Source organism: Oncorhynchus clarkii, chromosome 29 (genome assembly GCF_045791955.1).
Source record: "Oncorhynchus clarkii lewisi isolate Uvic-CL-2024 chromosome 29, UVic_Ocla_1.0, whole genome shotgun sequence".
Lineage (NCBI taxonomy): Eukaryota > Metazoa > Chordata > Actinopteri > Salmoniformes > Salmonidae > Oncorhynchus > Oncorhynchus clarkii.
In genome coordinates, this window is record NC_092175.1 from 46,258,617 (window position 1) to 46,282,616 (window position 24,000).

Here is a 24,000-nt window from a genome sequence, read left to right on the forward strand (position 1 = left end):
GGATTCCAGCAATATGGTTAGTCTGGAACAACAAGAACAACAACACAGTCAGGATGCCAGCTATACGGTTAGTCTGGAACAACAACAACACAGTCAGGATACCAGCTATACGGTTAGTCTGGAACAACAACAACAACACAGTCAGGATAGTCTGGATAGTCTGGAACAACAAAAACACAGTCAGGATACAAGCTATACGGTTAGTCTGGAAAAACAACAACAACAACAACAACAACAACAACACAGTCAGGATACCAGCTATATGGTTAGTCTGGATTAACAACAACAACAACAACACAGTCAGGATACCAGCTATATGGTTAGTCTGGAACAACAACAACACAGTCAGGATACCAGCTATACGGTTAGTCTGGAACAACAACAACACAGTCAGGATACCAGCTATATGGTTAGTCTAGAACAACAACAACAACACAGTCAGAATACCAGCTATATGGTTAGTCTAGAACAACAACAACAACACAGTCAGAATACCAGCTATATGGGTAGTCTGGAACAACAACAACAACAAAAACACAGTCAGGATACCAGCTATATGGTTAGTCTGGAACAACAACAACAACAACAACAACACAGTCAGGATACCAGCTATATGGGTAGTCTGGAACAACAACAACAACAAAAACACAGTCAGGATACCAGCTATACGGTTAGTCTGGAACAACAACAAAAACACAGTCAGGATACCAGCTATACGGTTAGTCTGGAACAACAACAACAACAACAACACAGTCAGGATACCAGCTATATGGTTAGTCTGGAACAAAAACAACAACAAAAACACATTCAGGATACCAGCTATATGGTTAGTCTGGAAAAACAACAACACAGTCAGGATACCAGCTATAAGGCTAGCCTGGAACAACAAAAACAACAACACAGTCAGGATACCAGCTATAAGGCTAGCCTGGAACAACAAAAACAACAACACAGTCAGGATACCAGCTATAAGGCTAGTCTGGAACAACAAAAACAACAACACAGTCAGGATACCAGCTATACGGTTAGTCTGGATTAACAACAACAACAACACAGTCAGGATACCAGCTATAAGGCTAGTCTGGAAATACAACTGTAATACAGTCATTGGCATTGTGTGTGTGTGTGTGTGTGTGTGTGTGTGTGTGTGTGTGTGTGTGTGTGTGTGTGTGTGTGTGTGTGTGTGTGTGTGTGTGTGTGTGTACCTTAGTGACCAGGGCAGAGTAGCTCATGGCAGGGGACAGTCCTATCCCCAGTCTCTGTAGGTAGCAGTGTGCAGCGTGGGGCTTGGCGATGAGGCTGAAGGTACAGAGATAGCCCAGACAGATGCCAGCCAGGATGATGTAACACAGCTCTCTACTGCTCGACTTCACTACCGGGGTGTCATAGAACCTACACACACACACACACACACACACACACATACACACACACACACACACACACACACACACACACACACACACACACACACACGATCAAATTGACATTCATATTAATGTTTACAGCATGCTAGACTATGCCAGCCCTCTCTGATCAAACATAGTTCCCTATAATGGGGAATAGGGTGCCAGTCCTCTCTGATCAAACATTGTTCCCTATATGGGGAATAGGGTGCCAGTCCTCTCTGATCAAACATAGTTCCCTATATGGGGAATAGGGTGCCTGTTGGGTCAAAGCTTGATAAGTCTATGAGACCAACGTGGCATCCCAAATGGAACACTATTCTTTACTTCATGACCTCTGACTCTTAACATTAGTGTTGACTTGAGGAACCTTGGAGATTCAAGAAACCCCTGGAGTCCCTCGAGGAACCAATGGAAGTCGATAGTTGATGTTTGGTTAGTTGAGGGGTTCTTGGAGGAACCTTTTTGATCTGGAAAGGTTCTGCCAGTGTGGCCAAAACGGTTCAGGCACCTTTAACCTCTAAGAGGTACGGGTCCAAAAGAAGTGGTCAAAAGAAGTGGTCCAAAAGAAGTGGTCCAAAAGAAGTGGTCTAAAAGAAGTGGTCAAAAGAAGTGGTCCAAAAGAAGTGGTCCAAAAGAAGTGGTCAAAAGAAGTGGTCAAAAGAAGTGGTCCAAAAGAAGTGGTCCAAAAGAAGTGGTCAAAAGAAGTGGTCCAAAAGAAGTGGTCCAAAAGAAGTGGTCAAAAGAAGTGGTCAAAAGAAGTGGTCAAAAGAAGTGTTCAACTAATCAAAATATATTTTATATTTGAGATTCTTTAAAGGAGCCACCCTTTGACTTGATGACAGCTTTGCACATTCTCTCAACCAGCTTCATGAGGTAGTCACCTGGAATGCATTTCCTATTAACTTGTTATGGCTGCAATCCCCCTATCGGGATAAGTGTCATCAACAACCGCTGAATAGCATAGCGCTACATTCAATAAATATTACTATAAATATTTATATTCATGAATTCACAAGTGAAATATAGGAAAACACAGCTTAGCCTTTTGTTAATCCACCTGTCGTGTCAGATTTTTAAATTATGCTTTTCAGCGAAAGCAATCCAAGCATTTGTGTCAGTTTATCGATCGCTAGACAAAACATTAAGTACACTTAGCATCAGGTAGCTTGGTCACGAAAATCAGAAAAGCAATCAAATTAATTGTTTACCTTTGATCTTCGGATGTTTTCACTCACGAGACTCCCAGTTACACAATAAATGTTCCTTTTGTTCCATAAAGATGATTTGTATACCCAAAATACCTCCGTTTGTTTGGACCGTTATGTTCAGAAATCTACAGGAAAGAGCGGTCACGACAACGCAGACGAAAATTCCAAATAGTTTCCATAATGTCCACAGAAACATGTCAAACGTTTTTTATAATCAATCCTCAGGTTTAAAAAAATATATATAATCGATAATATATCAACCACAAATGTCTTTCACAGTAGGAGAGGGAAAAGCAATACCTATCCAAACTCTGTTGCGCGAGCAAAACTCATGTGACCACTTGACGCGATGTTATCGTTCTGGCTCATTTTTCAAAATAAAAGCCTGAAACTATGTCTGAAGACTGTTGACACCTTGAGGGAGCGAAAGGAAAAGGAATCTGGTTAATATCCTTTTAAATCCAGCAAAGGGAGGCTATGGAACATGGAGTTTTCAAAATAGAAGCCACTTCCTGTTTTTAGTTTCCTCAGGGTTTCGCCTGCAATATCAGTTCTGTTCTACGCACAGACAATATTTTGACAGTTTTGGAAACTTTAGAGTGTTTTCTATCCAATACTAATAATAATATGCATATATTAGCAACTGAGACTGAGGAGCTGGCCGTTTACAATGGGCACCTTTTCATCCAAGCTACTCAATACTGCCCCTGCAGCCATACAAAGTTAACAGGTGTGCCTGGTTAAAAGTTAATTTGTGGAATTTATTTCCTTCTTAATGCGTTTGAGCCAATCAGTTGTGTTGTGACAAGGTAGGGGTGGTATACAGAAGATAGACCTATTTGGTAAAAGACCAAGTCCATATTATGGCAAGAACAGCTCTTATACGCAAAGAGAAACGACAGTCCATCATTACTTTAAAACATGAAGGTCAGTCAATCAGGAACATTTTTCAAGAACTTTGAAAGTTTCTTCAAGTGCAGTCCCAAAAACCATCAAGCGCTATGATGAAACTGGCTCTCATGAGGACCGTCACAGGAAAAGAAGACCCAGAGTTACCTCTGCTGCAGAGGATAAGTTCATTAGAGTTACCAGCCTCAGATTGCAGCCCAAATAAATGCTTCACAGACACATCTCAACATCAACTGTTCAGAGGAGACTGTGTGAATCAGGCCGTCATGGTCGATTTGCTGCAGGAATCGACTACTAAAGGACACCAATAAGAAGAGACTTGCTTGGGCAAAGAAACACAAGCAATGGACATTAGATTGATGGAAATCTGTCCTTTGGTCAGATGAGTCCAAATTTGAGATTTTTGGTTTATTGTGAGACGCAGAGTAGGTTAATGGATGATCTCCGCATGTGTGGTTCCCACTGTGAAGCATGGAGGAGGAGGTGTGATGGTGTGGGGGTGCTTTGCCGGTGACACTGTCTATGATTTATTTAGAATTCAAGGCACACTTAACCAGCATGGCTACCACAGCATTCTGCAGCGATACGCCATCCCATCTGGTTTGCGCTTAGTGGGACTATCATTTGTTTTTCAACAGGACAATGACGCAACATATCTCCAGGTAGGCTGGACACATGACATTTTTAACAACGCTTTTTTCTGATAAAAACTTGTTCATTGCATCCGTCATGGAGCCCAGTTTCATAATATGACCATATGTCCCAGCTGTTTGCCGTAGTTTTGAAGTAATTACTAAAAAACAGGCCTTATTTTAGTGCATTTTTCACCCTGCCAGCTCCTATTAGTTCTATTGAGCACCGTGGCACCAACTCGCCTTCCGAACATTCTATTCCCAGCCCATTGTTCTATGTCACAATGCCTGCTTCACAATTGTTGCCCATGAGACCTGCTCAAGTTGTTTAATAGTTAAAACGTAAACAACAAAATAATGACTCATGGAACTCTGAGGTCGTCCCATTGTTTCCTATAGGGGAAATGTAGGCATGTCTGTCTATTTTGCCAAATATCTCGCAATGTGTATATTTCGATTTTTTCAAGTCAGACGCCATTTTAATCATAAGAATCTCCTCTTTCTAATTACGCAAGTCTGGGCAGTGAGCCTGGTTGTCATCAAATGCTAGCCCCCAAATATTTTTTGCTCTTGGAACGCTGAGCTCCCCACATTGTTTTCCTATAGAGTGGCATGCCGGTCTATTTCGACAAATATCTCACAATGTGTATAATTAGATTTTTTTCAAGTTGGGCACTATTTTAAATCAGGAGAATCTCCTCTTTGTAATTATGTAAGTCTGGGCATCGAGCTCATTTGTCATCGATCACTAGACCAGAAGTAGTCAGAAGTTCTCATTTTTTCGATACTTTTTCACTACACCATCAAGGTGAGGATGTTTACTTTCTACACAAGTAATTTTTTTCCAGTTTCGTCGATTGGACGACAGATTGTAGAGGTAAAATAAAAAGGGATACATATTTTTGTGCCATTTGGGCCAAATGGAATTCTAAGCGTCTGTCACGCTGGTTTTAAAGATCGGGAGACAGGCGCAGGAATGCGTAATAGTTTTTATTTATTTATTATTTTTTGATTTACCCAAATTACAGCGCTGGGGACGAAGACCAAACAAACACGTATACAAAACACAGGGTAGAAACCCCCCCCAAAAAAGAGCGAGGAGTACCTCGAATAAATAACACAAGCGCAGAATGATTATCACACGGGACGAGACCTGTAATCATCTGCACAATCCACAATGATACGAAAGCCAAAACACACAGCACACAGCACAACGGTACAACGGTACTCACGCAACCAACGTACACTGGAACAATGATCGACAGGACAATGGTGAACAAAGGGCAGACTTATACAATTACTAACCACTGGGAATAGGGACCAGGTGTGCGTAATGACAGATCCGGAGGGTTCCGTGACAGCATCACTCCAATCAAAACAAGCTCTGAGAACATTCGATTCCATTCAGTTGCTTTATGGGCTCGTGCTAATGTTCCAGCTTAGCCAACGTTCTTTTGCTGTTTTTTTCAGCCTTGGGTGAATTCTGACTCGTTCTATTGTCCAGCCTACTCCAGGCTGTGTAAGGGCTATTTGACCAAGAAGGAGAGTGATGGAGTGCTGCATCAGATGGCCTGGGTTCCACAATCACCTGACCTCAACCCAATTGAGATGGTTTGGGATGAGTTGGACCGCAGAGTGAAGGTAAAGCAGCCAAAAAGGGCTCAGGATATGTGGGATCTGCTTCAAGACGGTTGGAAAAGCAATCCAGGTGAAGCTGATTGAGAGAATACCAAGAGTGTGCAAGGCTGTCATCAAGGCAGCAGGTAGGGGTGGCAGGTAGCCTAGTGGTTAGAGCGTTGGGCCAGTAACCAAAAGGCTGCTAGGTTGAATCCCTGAGCTGACAAGGAACAAATCTGTTGTTCTGCCCCTGAACAAGGCAGTTAACCCACTGTTCCTAGACCAGTTAACCCACTGTTCCTAGACCAGTTAACCCACTGTTCCTAGACCAGTTAACCCACTATTCCTAGACCAGTTAACCCACTGTTCCTAGACCAGTTAACCCACTGTTCCTAGACCAGTTAACCCACTGTTCCTAGACCAGTTAACCCACTGTTCCTAGACCAGTTAACCCACTGTTCCTAGACCAGTTAACCCACTGTTCCTAGGCCAGTTAACCCACTGTTCCTAGACCAGTTAACCCACTGTTCCTAGGCCAGTTAACCCACTGTTCCTAGACCAGTTAACCCACTATTCCTAGACCAGTTAACCCACTGTTCCTAGACCAGTTAACCCACTGTTCCTAGACCAGTTAACCCACTGTTCCTAGACCAGTTAACCCACTGTTCCTAGACCAGTTAACCCACTGTTCCTAGACCAGTTAACCCACTGTTCCTAGACCAGTTAACCCACTGTTCCTAGACCAGTTAACCCACTGTTCCTAGACCAGTTAACCCACTGTTCCTAGACCAGTTAACCCACTGTTCCTAGACCAGTTAACCCACTGTTCCTAGGCCGTCATTGTAAATAAGAATATGTTCTTAACTGACTTGCCTAGTTAAATAAAGGCTAATTATAAGGCAAAGGGTGGCTATTTTGAAGAATCTCAAATATAATTTGAATTGTTTAACACTTTTTTGGTTACTACATGAATCCATATGTGTTATTTCATAGTTTTGATGTCTTCACTATTATTCTACAATGTAGAACGTTGTAAAAAAAAAAGGAAAAACCCTGGAATGAGTAGGTGTTCTAAAACCCTGGAATGAGTAGGTGTTCTAAAACCCTGGAATGACTAGGTGTTCTAAAACCCTGGAATGAGTAGGTGTTCTAAAACCCTGGAATGACTAGGTGTTCTAAAACCCTGGAATGAGTAGGTGTTCTAAAACCCTGGAATGACTAGGTGTTCTAAAACCCTGGAATGAGTAGGTGTTCTAAAACCCTGGAATGAGTAGGTGTTCTAAAACCCTGGAATGAGTAGGTGTTCTAAAACCCTGGAATGACTAGGTGTTCTAAAACCCTGGAATGACTAGGTGTTCTAAAACCCTGGAATGAGTAGGTGTTCTAAAACCCTGGAATGAGTAGGTGTTCTAAAACCCTGGAATGAGTAGGTGTTCTAAAACCCTGGAATGAGTAGGTGTTCTAGAACCCTGGAATGAGTAGGTGTTCTAAAACCCTGGAATGAGTAGGTGTTCTAAAACCCTGGAATGAGTAGGTGTTCTAGAACCCTGGAATGAGTAGGTGTTCTAAAACCCTGGAATGAGTAGGTGTTCTAAAACCCTGGAATGACTAGGTGTTCTAAAACCCTGGAATGAGTAGGTGTTCTAAAACCCTGGAATGACTAGGTGTTCTAAAACCCTGGAATGAGTAGGTGTTCTAAAACCCTGGAATGACTAGGTGTTCTAAAACCCTGGAATGAGTAGGTGTTCTAAAACCCTGGAATGAGTAGGTGTTCTAAAACCCTGGAATGACTAGGTGTTCTAAAACCCTGGAATGACTAGGTGTTCTAAAACCCTGGAATGACTAGGTGTTCTAAAACCCTGGAATGAGTAGGTGTTCTAAAACCCTGGAATGAGTAGGTGTTCTAAAACCCTGGAATGAGTAGGTGTTCTAAAACCCTGGAATGAGTAGGTGTTCTAGAACCCTGGAATGAGTAGGTGTTCTAAAACCCTGGAATGAGTAGGTGTTCTAAAACCCTGGAATGAGTAGGTGTTCTAGATCCCTGGAATGAGTAGGTGTTCTAAAACCCTGGAATGAGTAGGTGTTCTAAAACCCTGGAATGAGTAGGTGTTGTAGAACCCTGGAATGAGTAGGTGTTCTAAAACCCTGGAATGAGTAGGTGTTCTAAAACCCTGGAATGAGTAGGTGTTCTAAAACCCTGGAATGAGTAGGTGTTCTAAAACCCTGGAATGAGTAGGTGTTCTAAAACCCTGGAATGAGTAGGTGTTCTAAAACCCTGGAATGACTAGGTGTTCTAAAACCCTGGAATGACTAGGTGTTCTAGAACCCTGGAATGACTAGGTGTTCTAGGTTTTAGAACACCTGGAATGAGTAGGTGTTCTAGAACCCTGGAATGAGTAGGTGTTCTAAAACCCTGGAATGAGTAGGTGTTCTAAAACCCTGGAATGACTAGGTGTTCTAAAACCCTGGAATGACTAGGTGATCTAAAACCCTGGAATGACTAGGTGTTCTAAAACCCTGGAATGACTAGGTGTTCTAAAACCCTGGAATGAGTAGGTGTTCTAAAACCCTGGAATGAGTAGGTGTTCTAAAACCCTGGAATGACTAGGTGTTCTAAAACCCTGGAATGAGTAGGTGTTCTAGAACCCTGGAATGAGTAGGTGTTCTAAAACCCTGGAATGAGTAGGTGTTCTAAAACCCTGGAATGAGTAGGTGTTCTAGAACCCTGGAATGAGTAGGTGTTCTAAAACCCTGGAATGAGTAGGTGTTCTAAAACCCTGGAATGACTAGGTGTTCTAAAACCCTGGAATGAGTAGGTGTTCTAAAACCCTGGAATGAGTAGGTGTTCTAAAACCCTGGAATGAGTAGGTGTTCTAGAACCCTGGAATGACTAGGTGTTCTAAAACACTGGAATGACTAGGTGTTCTAAAACCCTGGAATGACTAGGTGTTCTAAAACCCTGGAATGAGGAGGTGTTCTAAACCCTGGAATGAGTAGGTGTTCTAAAACCCTGGAATGACTAGGTGTTCTAAAACCCTGGAATGAGTAGGTGTTCTAAAACCCTGGAATGAGTAGGTGTTCTAAAACCCTGGAATGAGTAGGTGTTCTAAAACCCTGGAATGACTAGGTGTTCTAGAACCCTGGAATGAGTAGGTGTTCTAGAACCCTGGAATGAGTAGGTGTTCTAAAACCCTGGAATGAGTAGGTGTTCTAGAACCCTGGAATGAGTAGGTGTTCTAAAACCCTGGAATGAGTAGGTGTTCTAAAACCCTGGAATGAGTAGGTGTTCTAAAACCCTGGAATGAGTAGGTGTTCTAAAACCCTGGAATGACTAGGTGGTCTAAAACCCTGGAATGAGTAGGTGTTCTAAAACCCTGGAATGAGTAGGTGTTCTAAAACCCTGGAATGAGTAGGTGTTCTAAAACCCTGGAATGAGTAGGTGTTCTAAAACCCTGGAATGAGTAGGTGTTCTAAAACCCTGGAATGAGTAAGTGTTCTAAAACCCTGGAATGAGTAGGTGTTCTAAAACCCTGGAATGAGTAGGTGTTCTAAAACCCTGCAATGACTAGGTGTTCTAAAACCCTGGAATGACTAGGTGTTCTAAAACCCTGGAATGACTAGGTGTTCTAAAACCCTGGAATGAGTAGGTGTTCTAAAACCCTGGAATGAGTAGGTGTTCTAAAACCCTGGAATGACTAGGTGTTCTAAAACCCTGGAATGAGTAGGTGTTCTAAAACCCTGGAATGACTAGGTGTTCTAAAACCCTGGAATGAGTAGGTGTTCTAAAACCCTGGAATGACTAGGTGTTCTAAAACCCTGGAATGACTAGGTGTTCTAAAACCCTGGAATGAGTAGGTGTTCTAAAACCCTGGAATGAGTAGGTGTTCTAGAACCCTGGAATGAGTAGGTGTTCTAAAACCCTGGAATGAGTAGGTGTTCTAAAACCCTGGAATGAGTAGGTGTTCTAGAAACCTGGAATGAGTATGTGTTCTAAAACCCTGGAAGGAGTAGGTGTTCTAAAACCCTGGAATGACTAGGTGTTCTAAAACCCTGGAATGAGTAGGTGTTCTAAAACCCTGGAATGAGTAGGTGTTCTAAAACCCTGGAATGAGTAGGTGTTCTAAAACCCTGGAATGAGAAGGTGTTCTAGAACCCTGGAATGAGTAGGTGTTCTAAAACCCTGGAATGACTAGGTGTTCTAGAACCCTGGAATGAGTAGGTGTTCTAAAACCCTGGAATGACTAGGTGTTCTAAAACCCTGGAATCAGTAGGTGTTCTAAAACCCTGGAATGAGTAGGTGTTCTGAAACCCTGGAATGAGTAGGTGTTCTAAAACCCTGGAATGAGTAGGTGTTCTAAAACCCTGGAATGAGTAGGTGTTCTAAAACCCTGGAATGAGTAGGTGTTCTAAAACCCTGGAATGAGTAGGTGTTCTAAAACCCTGGAATGAGTAGGTGTTCTAAAACCCTGGAATGACTAGGTGTTCTAAAACCCTGGAATGACTAGGTGTTCTAAAACCCTGGAATGACTAGGTGTTCTAAAACCCTGGAATGAGTAGGTGTTCTAAAACCCTGGAATGACTAGGTGTTCTAAAACCCTGGAATGAGTAGGTGTTCTAAAACCCTGGAATGACTAGGTGTTCTAAAACCCTGGAATGAGTAGGTGTTCTAAAACCCTGGAATGACTAGGTGTTCTAAAACCCTGGAATGACTAGGTGTTCTAAAACCCTGGAATGAGTAGGTGTTCTAAAACCCTGGAATGAGTAGGTGTTCTAAAACCCTGGAATGAGTAGGTGTTCTAGAACCCTGGAATGAGTAGGTGTTCTAAAACCCTGGAATGACTAGGTGTTCTAGAACCCTGGAATGAGTAGGTGTTCTAAAACCCTGGAATGAGTAGGTGTTCTAAAACCCTGGAATGAGTAGGTGTTCTAGAACCCTGGAATGAGTTGGTGTTCTAGAACCTTGGAATGAGTAGGTGTTCTAAAACCCTGGAATGAGTAGGTGTTCTAAAACCCTGGAATGAGTAGGTGTTCTAAAACCCTGGAATGAGTAGGTGTTCTAAAACCCTGGAATGAGTAGGTGTTCTAAAACCCTGGAATGACTAGGTGTTCTAAAACCCTGGAATGACTAGGTGTTCTAAAACCCTGGAATGAGTAGGTGTTCTAAAACCCTGGAATGACTAGGTGTTCTAAAACCCTGGAATGAGTAGGTGTTCTAAAACCCTGGAATGAGTAGGTGTTCTAAAACCCTGGAATGAGTAGGTGTTCTAGAACCCTGGAATGAGTAGGTGTTCTAGAACCCTGGAATGAGTAGGTGTTCTAAAACCCTGGAATGAGTAGGTGTTCTAAAACCCTGGAATGAGTAGGTGTTCTAAAACCCTGGAATGAGTAGGTGTTCTAAAACCCTGGAATGAGTAGGTGTTCTAAAACCCTGGAATGAGTAGGTGTTCTAGAACCCTGGAATGAGTAGGTGTCTAAAACCCTGGAATGAGTAGGTGTTCTAGAACCCTGGAATGACTAGGTGTTCTAAAACCCTGGAATGAGTAGGTGTTCTAGAACCCTGGAATGACTAGGTGTTCTAAAACCCTGGAATGAGTAGGTGTTCTAAAACCCTGGAATGAGTAGGTGTTCTAAAACCCTGGAATGAGTAGGTGTTCTAAAACCCTGGAATGAGTAGGTGTTCTAAAACCCTGGAATGAGTAGGTGTTCTAAAACCCTGGAATGAGTAGGTGTTCTAAAACTCTGGAATGAGTAGGTGTTCTAGAACCCTGGAATGAGTAGGTGTTCTAAAACCCTGGAATGAGTAGGTGTTCTAAAACCCTGGAATGAGTAGGTGTTCTAAAACCCTGGAATGAGTAGGTGTTCTAACACCCTGGAATGAGTAGGTGTTCTAAAACCCTGGAATGAGTAGGTGTTCTAGAACCCTGGAATGAGTAGGTGTTCTAAAACCCTGGAATGAGTAGGTGTTCTAGAACCCTGGAATGAGTAGGTGTTCTAAAACCCTGGAATGAGTAGGTGTTCTAGAACCCTGGAATGAGTAGGTGTTCTAAAACCCTGGAATGAGTAGGTGTTATAAAACCCTGGAATGAGTAGGTGTTCTAGAACCCTGGAATGAGTAGGTGTTCTAAAACCCTGGAATGAGTAGGTGTTCTAAAACCCTGGAATGAGTAGGTGGTCTTAAACCCTGGAATGAGTAGGTGTTCTAAAACCCTGGAATGAGTAGGTGTTCTAAAACCCTGGAATGAGTAGGTGTTCTAGAACCCTGGAATGAGTAGGTGTTCTAAAACCCTGGAATGACTAGATGTTCTAAAACCCTGGAATGAGTAGGTGTTCTAAAACCCTGGAATGAGTAGGTGTTCTAGAACCCTGGAATGAGTAGGTGTTCTAAAACCCTGGAATGAGTAGGTGTTCTAGAACCCTGGAATGACTAGGTGTTCTAAAACCCTGGAATGAGTAGGTGTTCTAAAACCCTGGAATGAGTAGGTGTTCTAAAACCCTGGAATGACTAGGTGTTCTAGAACCCTGGAATGAGTAGGTGTTCTAAAACCCTGGAATGACTAGGTGTTCTAAAACCCTGGAATGACTAGGTGTTCTAAAACCCTGGAATGACTAGGTGTTCTAAAACCCTGGAATGAGTAGGTGTTCTAAAACCCTGGAATGACTAGGTGTTCTAAAACCCTGGAATGACTAGGTGTTCTAAAACCCTGGAATGACTAGGTGTTCTAAAACCCTGGAATGAGTAGGTGTTCTAAAACCCTGGAATGAGTAGGTGTTCTAAAACCCTGGAATGAGTAGGTGTTCTAGAACCCTGGAATGACTAGGTGTTCTAAAACCCTGGAATGAGTAGGTGTTCTAAAACCCTGGAATGAGTAGGTGTTCTAGAACCCTGGAATGAGTAGGTGTTCTAAAACCCTGGAATGAGTAGGTGTTCTAGAACCCTGGAATGAGTAGGTGTTCTAAAACCCTGGAATGAGTAGGTGTTCTAGAACCCTGGAATGACTAGGTGTTCTAGAACCCTGGAATGAGTAGGTGTTCTAAACCCTGGAATGAGTAGGTGTTCTAAAACCCTGGAATGAGTAGGTGTTCTAAAACCCTGGAATGAGTAGGTGTTCTAAAACCCTGGAATGACTAGGTGTTCTAGAACCCTGGAATGAGTAGGTGTTCTAAAACCCTGGAATGAGTAGGTGTTCTAAAACCCTGGAATGAGTAGGTGTTCTAAACCCTTGAATGAGTAGGTGTTCTAAAACCCTTGAATGACTAGGTGTTCTAACTTTTGACTGATACTGTATAAAGGGTACATGATGTCATTATATGTATAGATAGTCTGTAAGAGGTGTTACCTGATGAATATGGAGGTAACAAACAGAGTAGCCATGAGCCCCAGACAGGCAAACACCACTGCTGCTATGGGTTCAGGGTCTCCCCAACGCACATACTGCACCGGGATAGGCTCACAACCTGGAAACACACACACACACACACACACACACACACACACACACACACACACACACACACACACACACACACACACACACACACACACACACACACACACACACACACACACACACACACAGTTAGTAATATACTCAGGGTCTCTCCAACACACATACTGCACCAGGATAGGCTCACAACCTGGAAACACACACACACACACACACACACACAGTTAGTAATATTCTCAGGGTCTCCCCAACACATGTACTGCACCGGGATAGGCTCACAACCTGGAAACACACACACACACACACACACACACACACACACACACACACACACACACACACACACACACACACACACACACACACACACACACACACACACACAGTTAGTAATATACTCAGGGTCTCCCCAACACACATACTGCACCAGGATAGGCTCACAACCTGGAAACACACACACACACACACACACACACACACACACACACACACACACACACACACACACACACACACACACACACACACACACACACACAGTTAGTAATATTCTCAGGGTCTCCCCAACACATGTACTGCACCGGGATAGGCTCACAACCTGGAAACACACACACACACACACACACACACACACACACACACACACACACACACACACACACACACACACACACACACACACACACACACTGTTAATAATATTCTCAGGGTCCCCCCCCTCAACGCACATTCTGCAGCATGTGTGAGCTCGTGCTTGTGTAGGTCACATGCTAAGTAGCTCAGCTGAGTCCAGGCCACACTAACACACTATTCTCTAATGGAATGGCTGCTGAGAGGGACCAACCCGAGTGATTAATCTGTGCTACATTCTCTCACACAATATGTGTGTGTGTGTGCGACACAGGGCGGAAGGTAACCTATCAGCTAGAGTGTAGTAACCCAGTAACCGAAATGTTGCTAGTTTGAATCCCCGAGCCGTCTAGGTGAATGTGTAGATCTGTCCTTGACAAAGGCACTTCAACTCAAAATTGCTCCAAGGTCAATAATGGCTGATCCCTGGCAATGACCCCACAATGACCTCACTCTCTGAGGGTGATGAGAGGAGGACGTGACAAAGAAATGTGTGAATCAGGACAAATATTTGACCATTGAGATTTTCAGACGTGCGCCAAATACAACAGGTGTAGACTTTACAGTGAAATGCTGAATACAACAAGTGTTGACTTTACAGTGAAATGCTGAATACAACAGGTGTTGACTTTACAGTGAAATGCTGAATACAACAGGTGTAGTAGACCTTACAGTGAAATGCTGAATACAACAGGTGTAGGTAGACCTTACAGTGAAATGCTGAATACAACAGGTGTAGTAGACCTTACAGTGAAATGCTGAATACAACAGGTGTAGTAGACTTTACAGTGAAATGCTGAATACAACAGGTGTAGTAGACCTTACAGTGAAATGCTGAATACAACAGGTGTCGACTTTACAGTGAAATGCTGAATACAACAGGTGTAGTAGACCTTACAGTGAAATGCTGAATACAACAGGTGTCGACTTTACAGTGAAATGCTGAATACAACAGGTGTCGACTTTACAGTGAAATGCTGAATACAACAGGTGTAGTAGACCTCACAGTGAAATGCTGAATACAACAGGTGTAGTAGACCTCACAGTGAAATGCTGAATACAACAGGTGTCGACTTTACAGTGAAATGCTGAATACAACAGGTGTAGTAGACCTCACAGTGAAATGCTGAATACAACAGGTGTAGTAGACCTCACAGTGAAATGCTGAATACAACAGGTGTAGTAGACCTCACAGTGAAATGCTGAATACAACAGGTGTAGTAGACCTCACAGTGAAATGCTGAATACAACAGGTGTAGTAGACCTGACAGTGAAATGCTGAATACAACAGGTGTAGTAGACCTGACAGTGAAATGCTGAATACAACAGGTGTAGTAGACCTTACAGTGAAATGCTGAATACAACAGGTGTAGTAGACCTGACAGTGAAATGCTTAATACAACAGGTAGACCTGACAGTGAAATGCTGAATACAACAGGTAGACCTGACAGTGAAATGCTGAATACAACAGGTGTAGTAGACCTGACAGTGAAATGCTAAATACAAAAGAAAATAAGAATAGTAAAACCATAAATAACAATAACAAAACAATATACAAGGAGAACCGAGTCAATGTACTAGGGTAGGGGTAATGGGGTTAATATGTAGATAGGGGTAAAAGTGACTAGGAAATCAGGATAGATAATAAACAGAGTAACAGCAGCGTGTGTGAAGAGTGTAAAACTGTGTATGTGTGTGTGGCGTCAATATGCATGTGTGTACACGCCGTGCGTGTGTTGGAGTGTCAGTGTTAGTATGCGTGAGTGTGTGGGTAGAGTCCAGTGAGTGTGTGGGTAGAGTCCAGTGAGTGTGTGGGTAGAGTCCAGTGAGTGTGTGGGTAGAGTCCAGTGAGTGTGTGGGTAGAGTCCAGTGAGTGTGTGGGTAGAGTCCAGTGAGTGTGTGGGTAGAGTCCAGTGAGAGTGTGGGTAGAGTCCAGTGAGTGTGTGGGTAGATTCCAGTGAGAGTGTGGGTAGAGTCCAGTGATGTACAGGGCCGTCCTCTGACAGCGCCTGTTATAGAGGTCCTGGATGGCAGGTCCTGGATGGCAGGGAGCTCAGCCCCAGTGATGTACAGGGCCGTCCTCTGTAGCTCCTTACGATTGAGGACAGTGCAGTTGCGACGATGCGGCCAGTCAAGATGCGGGGCCATGCCAAATCTTTTCAACCACCCGAGGGGGAAGAGGTGTTGTCGTGCCTTCTTCACGTGTTGGTGTGTGTAAATGTTATGTTATGTCCTTGGTGATGTGGGTACAGAGGAACTTGAAGCTCTCGACCAGCTCCACTAAAGCCACGTCAATGTAGCGAGCTCGCCCCTTCGTTTCCTGTAGTCCACAATCAGCTCCTTTGTCTTGCTGACATTGAGTGAGAGGTTGTTGTTCTGCACCACACTGCCAGGTCTCTGATCTCCTCCCTGTAGACTGACTCATCGTTGAGGGAGAGGTTGTTGTTCTGGCACCACACTGCCAGGTCTCTGATCTCCTCCCTGTAGACTGACTCATCGTTGAGTGAGAGGTTGTTGTTCTGGCACCACACTGCCAGGTCTCTGATCTCCTCCCTGTAGACTGACTCATCGTCGTTGCTGATCAGGCCGTTGTGTCGTCATCAAACTTGATGGTGTTGGAGTCGTGCATTGCCACACAGCTGTAGGGGTTATATACATGTATTCTATAGATAGGTTAGGGGTTATATATCTTTGGGGGTTAAATAAATATATAAGGTATGAACTATATCTCATACAACTTTTGAAGTGAATGTCATGACATCTTCAAGTGAGAAAAACACTCTTGAAAAGGGCCAGACAACGGATGTGAACATGGAAAAGATATTACATTCACGGTGGTAGGCAGGAGATAAAGAAATATTCTGTCATTGTTGATAGAGATTAAATATGGAATCTGTCTGATATACATAAAGCTTGCTGGGAAAACAAAGAGAATGTCTGACTCACTAACAAAGACACGATTGTCTTTAACTGTATTAGCCGAAGTGAGAAAACGAGATGATAACTTCCTTCGTGATAATCAGGACATTACAGAGAGAGAAAGATCGTTTGAGGGCTCTAAAAACATTCAAAGGCGAAATTCAACAATTGCAGGACGCTCTCTGTTCCCTCAAGGCAGCTCGAGCTTCAGAACTTCCTGGCTTTGAGTCAACAGATTCTGACAGCGGTGACGAACGATGTCTCAGGCCGACCAGAACACTGTTCAAGGAAGGAAAGTTAAACATCCAGTGACAGTAATCATAAATCAGCATCTTCAAAACAGTTGGATGAACGGTCAAAGACTTTGAAGCATCCACGAGACGTGGGTATGAAGTCTTGGGACCATTTAAGGCGATATTTTAAAAAACCTCTATATTCTACATCCTTGTGATGGGTTACAGTTGTTCGTCTTTGTTTTGGATAACCGTGACCATGGTGTATTTGAAGAAAAGGTTTATAGCGCTGTGGGTGATGAAGAGCAAGATGTGGCCGATGGATGGAGAGCCAGACATGATTTCCTTAAGGGTCCGACCAATGCCACCGCTAATTGGGAGGAGATAACTAAATGTGTCCAAAAGCTGAAAGAGCCGTTTGTTGGATTTGATGAAAGGTTTAGAACAGAGGTGGTTAGTCAAAGTGGGTGAAAATGCACTCAACTCCTCGAAAAATGGGTTAATCACACATCAGTTGATGCAATTCTTACACAACGATTTGCTAAAAACTTTTGTTTCCACAACTACTGATTGAGAGAGACAAAGCTACGGAGACATCACCAACAGGCTGTCACGACTGAACAGAGACGTCAATCAACATAATAACCGGCTGTCATCAGAGTTGTGCAGGTTCCGAGTGAAACTAACAACATTATTTGTTCAACAGAAGAGAAACCTGGTGCATGTCATTATTGCGGGATTTCTGGTCACTGCCAACGAGAATGTCTGAGAAAAAAAAGTGTCCTTATGAGAAGTGGGGAATCAAAGGCCGTCTAAGAGAAAATGGAAACAGGACAACAGCGCTAACGACACAATGCTGATGCAGAAATTTAAGAAGCTCTCTCCGGCTCAGCAGCAGAGTTTTCTGGATGCCGTGGAGACATGCTTCTGCTGAACGAATACCGTTGTTGGTTTCACTCGGAACCTGCACAACTCTGATGACAGCCGGTTATTAAGTTGATTGTCGTCTCTGTCCATTCGTGACAGAGACATCAATGGTGATGTCGCCGTTCCTTTGTCTCTCCCAAATCATCGTGTATGGATTGAATCAACTGATGTGTGATTGCTCCATTTTTCGAGGAGTTGAGTGCACTTTCATCTTTCATGTATTACGGCCCATCTCAGCTGGTGCACATATGAAATCGGATGGAATATATGTGAACATTATGATGAACTCCTTTGCAGTAGATATTTTTTAGTAGATACGGGTGCTGAGGTCACTGTATTGCCCATATCTTATGCAAAACATATATGTCCTCAGTACACAGGCAAGAAGACGAGAGCAATGGGGGAGGGGGAGATAGATATGAAACAACCAAGGAGGTTGTAGCGTTGCAGGTGGGGGGGGTTGGAGGGGAAGTAGGGAGACCACTCCTCTCCCATCGGTCCATCCACTCCATCATCTGATCCATCGCTGACGTGTGATGAAGGACACGCTCCTCCATCGTGGGGAGAGGGGTGGTCGCTGCTCCATCGTGAGGAGAGGGGTGGTCGCTTCTCCTGCTGACTCCATAGTGGTGGTGCGGGCTTCTGTTACGGTGCGTAGAGTCAGGCGCAGAGAGCAGAGGATTCGGAAAAACACTTTATTTCCGTACAATCACCCTGCGCACAAAGAGGGTGACGCCGAACACAGGAGTACAACACTCCAAAAATGTACTACACAGGTACATACGCTGTACAGCGGACAATCCAAAAGACAGGAACACTCCTTGACTAAAAACAGCAAACAAGCACGAACACAGGCGGGCTAACTGAACTTATTATTTGTGACATAATGCTTGTGTTTCTAGCTCCAACAGTGCAGTAATACCTAATGCTTGTGTTTCTAGCTCCAACAGTGCAGTAATACCTAATGCTTGTGTTTCTAGCTACAACAGTGCAGTAATACCTAGCAATACAATAGACACAATCCAGAAAAGTAAAAATAAAGAAATTAAGAAATATCAGAAAGAGAAATGTCACTTAACCCTTAGTGTTCCAGGGTCACTGTTGATAATGTCTGACCGTGACTGTGACCTCACTCTCTGAGGGTGTCTCGGGGGAATTGAGGTATGCAACAACAACAAAAACATATCCATTTCATACACACTGTGTGAAACAGGACAAAATATATGTCTCATCTTGATTATAGTCGTGTGGTCGAGTGCTGCAAAGGAAAGACCTAGTTAAGCTGCAGCTGGTCCAGAACAGATTTACTCTTCATTGTAATCAGAGGGCTGATATAAATACCATTCGTGCCAGAGTTGAGGAGAGACTGACTGTATCACTTCTGCACTGACGTTGCGGTTAAAGTTCGTAAGGACAAGTACTCATGTCTATAACATCTAAAGACCTGCATCACTATGCTGAGAGATTCCCGTATCTAAAAGGATTTGGGTGTTTTTGGAGTGTTTTTTTTTTGGGGGGGGGGGGGGGGGGGCCCTATACTACACAACGAGGATGAGGAAGTGATTTACTGTTTTGGGGTAAGTTTCTCTAAAACAGCCTTCCGAGTGGTGCAGTGGTCTAAGGCACTGCATCGTTGCCGGCCGTGACCGGAAGACCCACGGGGCGGTCGCACAATTGGTTTAGTGTCGTCCGGGTTAGGGGAGGGTTTGGCTGGCAGGGATGTTCTTGTCCCATCGCTCTATAGCGACTCCTGTGGTGGGCCGGCCGCAGTGCATGCTGACACGGTCGCCAGGTGTACAGTGTTTCCTCCGGCTTCCAGGTGAAGCGAGCATTGAGTCAAGAAGCAGTGCAGCTTGGCTGAGTCTTGTTTCGGAGGTGTGGTAGCAGAATCAGAATTAGTTAGGTAACAGAGATAAATAAGATGTTTTATCTTATTTATTGTCATTAGAATGTCTTCTTTTTAAATAATACTGTTGGCAGTTTGCAGTTATCCCTTCTCTGCTAGGGCTCAGTTACTTGGGGCCCAGAGAGGGGAGAGGTCAGGTTTGTCTTATCTGTGAATGTGTCTGTAACTATTCCTAAACCATGTGAAGGGATGGTGTGATTAATGTGGAACCAGTTAGTTGGCTCCACAATGTCTGTGTGCCAGTCACTCCTCTCCGTGAGCTTGTCCAGGAGGGGTTGTATTTTTGATGGGAGTGTCTAGAATTGATAATTGATATATGCCATTGGATGAGGTAATGTTTTGGTCCTAAGTGGTACCAAGAACAAGATAGGAACTTTGGTTAGGAGACCAAACTGAACGATAATTTGTAGCTAATGCTGTCTGGCTATGGGATACTCCTCTCTTAAGTAAAATCTTTCATTGTGTAATGTTCCTGTAGATCTGTTATTCGTCATGTGAGTTGAGAGGTGTGTCTTGGCTATAAATGATACTAAGAACTGTTTTGTGCGTCACCTGAGTGGGTTGAGTCACTGATGTGATCGTCCTGTCTGGGTCCTGTCTGGGTTAATTTTCTCTTTCTCTCTTTCTTTCTCTCTCGCGGAGGACCTGAGCCCTAGGGCCATGCCTCAGGACTACCTGACATGATGACTCCTTGCTGTCCCCAGTCCACCTGGCCATGCTGCTGCTCCAGTTTCAACTGTTCTGCCTTATTATTATTGGACCATGCTGGTCATTTATGAACATTTGAAAATCTTGGCCATGTTCTGTTATAATCTCCACCCGGCACAGCCAGAAGAGGACTGGCCACCCCACATAGCCTGGTTCCTCTCTAGGTTTCCTCCTAGGTTTTGGCCTTTCTAGGGAGTTTTTCCTAGCCACCGTGCTTCTACACCTGCATTGCTTGCTGTTTGGGGTTTTAGGCTGGGTTTCTGTACAGCACTTTGAGATATCAGCTGATGTACGAAGGGCTATATAAATACATTTGATTTGATTTGATTAGATTTTTGTAAGCACTCTCAGTGAATTCAATTATAGATTAATCTGAGAGTCACAGGGCTATGGTGAAGCTCATATAATTAAAGATGAACTTTATGATAACTCTGACTTGTGTGTGGTTTGCTCTCTCATGATTTGGTAATACAGGACATTTCCACGACAGAGGACTCACGGCTTTCGACCTTCGCCTCTCCCGAGTCCGTACGGGAGTTGCAGCGATGAGACAAGACTGTAACTACCAATTAGATACCACAACAATTGAGGAGAAAAAAATGGTTACAAGTTTTATTTAATTGTATTTTTTTTTTTTATCGCTAAAACGTGAAATCACAAAAAATATTATCTGGACCCTTCTATAACTGTCACGACTTCTACCAAAGTCGGTCCCTCTCCTTGTTCTGGCGATGCTCGGCGGTCGACGTCACCGGTCTTCTAGCCCTCATTGATCCATTTTTCATTTTCTATTGGTTTTGTCTTGTCTTCCTACACACCTGGTTCCGATCCCATTCATTATTATGTTGTGTATTTAACCCTCTCCTTGTTCTGGCGGTGCTCGGCGGTCGACGTCACCGGTCTTCTAGCCGTCATTGATCCATTTTTCATTTTCTATTGGTTTTGTCTTGTCTTCCTACACACCTGGTTCTGATCCCATTCATTATTATGTTGTGTATTTAACCCTCTCCTTGTTCTGGCGTTGCTCGGCGGTCGACGTCACCGGTCTTCTAGCCGTCATTGATCAATTTTTCATTTTCTATTGGTTTTGTCTTGTCTTCCTACACACCTGGTTCTGATCCCATTCATTATTATGTTGTGTATTTAACCCTCTCCTTGTTCTGGCGGTGCTCGGTGGTCGACGTCACCGGTCTTCTAGCCGTCATTGATCCATTTTTCATTTTCTATTGGTTTTGTCTTGTCTTCCTACACACCTGGTTCCGATCCCATTCATTATTATGTTGTGTATTTAACCCTCTCCTTGTTCTGGCGTTGCTCGGCGGTCGACGTCACCGGTCTTCTAGCCGTCATTGATCAATTTTTCATTTTCTATTGGTTTTGTCTTGTCTTCCTACACACCTGGTTCTGATCCCATTCATTATTATGTTGTGTATTTAACCCTCTCCTTGTTCTGGCGGTGCTCGGTGGTCGACGTCACCGGTCTTCTAGCCGTCATTGATCCATTTTTCATTTTCTATTGGTTTTGTCTTGTCTTCCTACACACCTGGTTCTGATCCCATTCATTATTATGTTGTGTATTTAACCCTCTCCTTGTTCTGGCGGTGCTCGGCGGTCGACGTCACCGGTCTTCTAGCCGTCATTGATCCATTTTTCATTTTCTATTGGTTTTGTCTTGTCTTCCTACACACCTGGTTCTGATCCCATTCATTATTATGTTGTGTATTTAACCCTCTCCTTGTTCTGGCGGTGCTCGGCGGTCGACGTCATCGGTCTTCTAGCCGTCATTGATCCATTTTTCATTTTCTATTGGTTTTGTCTTGTCTTCCTACACACCTGGTTCCGATCCCATTCATTATTATGTTGTGTATTTAACCCTCTCCTTGTTCTGGCGGTGCTCGGCGGTCAACGTCACCGGTCTTCTAGCCGTCATTGATCCATTTTTCATTTTCTATTGGTTTTGTCTTGTCTTCCTACACACCTGGTTCCGATCCCATTCATTATTATGTTGTGTATTTAACCCTCTCCTTGTTCTGGCGGTGCTCGGCGGTCGACGTCACCGGTCTTCTAGCCGTCATTGATCCATTTTTCATTTTCTATTGGTTTTGTCTTGTCTTCCTACACACCTGGTTCCGATCCCATTCATTATTATGTTGTGTATTTAACCCTCTCCTTCTTCTGGCGGTGCTCGGCGGTCGACGTCACCGGTCTTCTAGCCGTCATTGATCCATTTTTCATTTTCTATTGGTTTTGTCTTGTCTTCCTACACACCTGGTTCTGATCCCATTCATTATTATGTTGTGTATTTAACCCTCTCCTTGTTCTGGCGGTGCTCGGCGGTCGACGTCACCGGTCTTCTAGCCGTCATTGATCCATTTTTCATTTTCTATTGGTTTTGTCTTGTCTTCCTACACACCTGGTTCCGATCCCATTCATTATTATGTTGTGTATTTAACCCTCTCCTTGTTCTGGCGGTGCTCGGCGGTCAACGTCACCGGTCTTCTAGCCGTCATTGATCCATTTTTCATTTTCTATTGGTTTTGTCTTGTCTTCCTACACACCTGGTTCCGATCCCATTCATTATTATGTTGTGTATTTAACCCTCTCCTTGTTCTGGCGGTGCTCGGCGGTCGACGTCACCGGTCTTCTAGCCGTCATTGATCCATTTTTCATTTTCTATTGGTTTTGTCTTGTCTTCCTACACACCTGGTTCCGATCCCATTCATTATTATGTTGTGTATTTAACCCTCTCCTTCTTCTGGCGGTGCTCGGCGGTCGACGTCACCGGTCTTCTAGCCGTCATTGATCCATTTTTCATTTTCTATTGGTTTTGTCTTGTCTTCCTACACACCTGGTTCCGATCCCATTCATTATTATGTTGTGTATTTAACCCTCTCCTTCTTCTGGCGGTGCTCGGCGGTCGACGTCACCGGTCTTCTAGCCGTCATTGATCCATTTTTCATTTTCTATTGGTTTTGTCTTGTCTTCCTACACCCCTGGTTCCGATCCCATTCATTATTATGTTGTGTATTTAACCCTCTCCTTGTTCTGGCGGTGCTCGGTGGTCGACGTCACCGGTCTTCTAGCCGTCATTGATCCATTTTTCATTTTTTATTGGTTTTGTCTTGTCTTCCTACACCCCTGGTTCCGATCCCATTCATTATTATGTTGTGTATTTAACCCTCTGTTTCCCCTCATGTCCTTGTCAGAGCTTGTTGTTACGTGTTTTATGGATTGGTGCGTGACGGGTTCTTGTTCCCACATTTATTTTGTTACGTACTTTGGTTATGTAGTTTTTGTTTTTAAGTTATTAAACTACTCCATTATACCAAGTTTGATTCTCCTGTGCCTGACTTCCCTGCCATCTACACACACGACATGACAATAACACGCGAGATGTTGATGTAAACAAAAGAAACGTCTCCTTTAATAAAGACCCAGTGGCCCACACAATGAGGAC

General features: G+C 43.6%; 1 protein-coding gene across 1 annotated transcript in view; it reads right to left on the reverse strand.

The window, feature by feature from the left end:
* LOC139388014 (metabotropic glutamate receptor 5-like) overlaps positions 1-24,000 on the reverse strand; it is an 82,094-nt gene that overhangs the window by 6,875 nt on the left and 51,219 nt on the right. Inside the window, exons 12-13 of the mRNA XM_071134494.1 lie at positions 13,113-13,230; positions 1,206-1,392 (exon numbers count right to left, since the gene is read on the reverse strand). Coding sequence (XP_070990595.1) covers positions 1,206-1,392; positions 13,113-13,230 — 305 coding nt within the window. The remainder of the gene's footprint in view (positions 1-1,205; positions 1,393-13,112; positions 13,231-24,000) is intronic.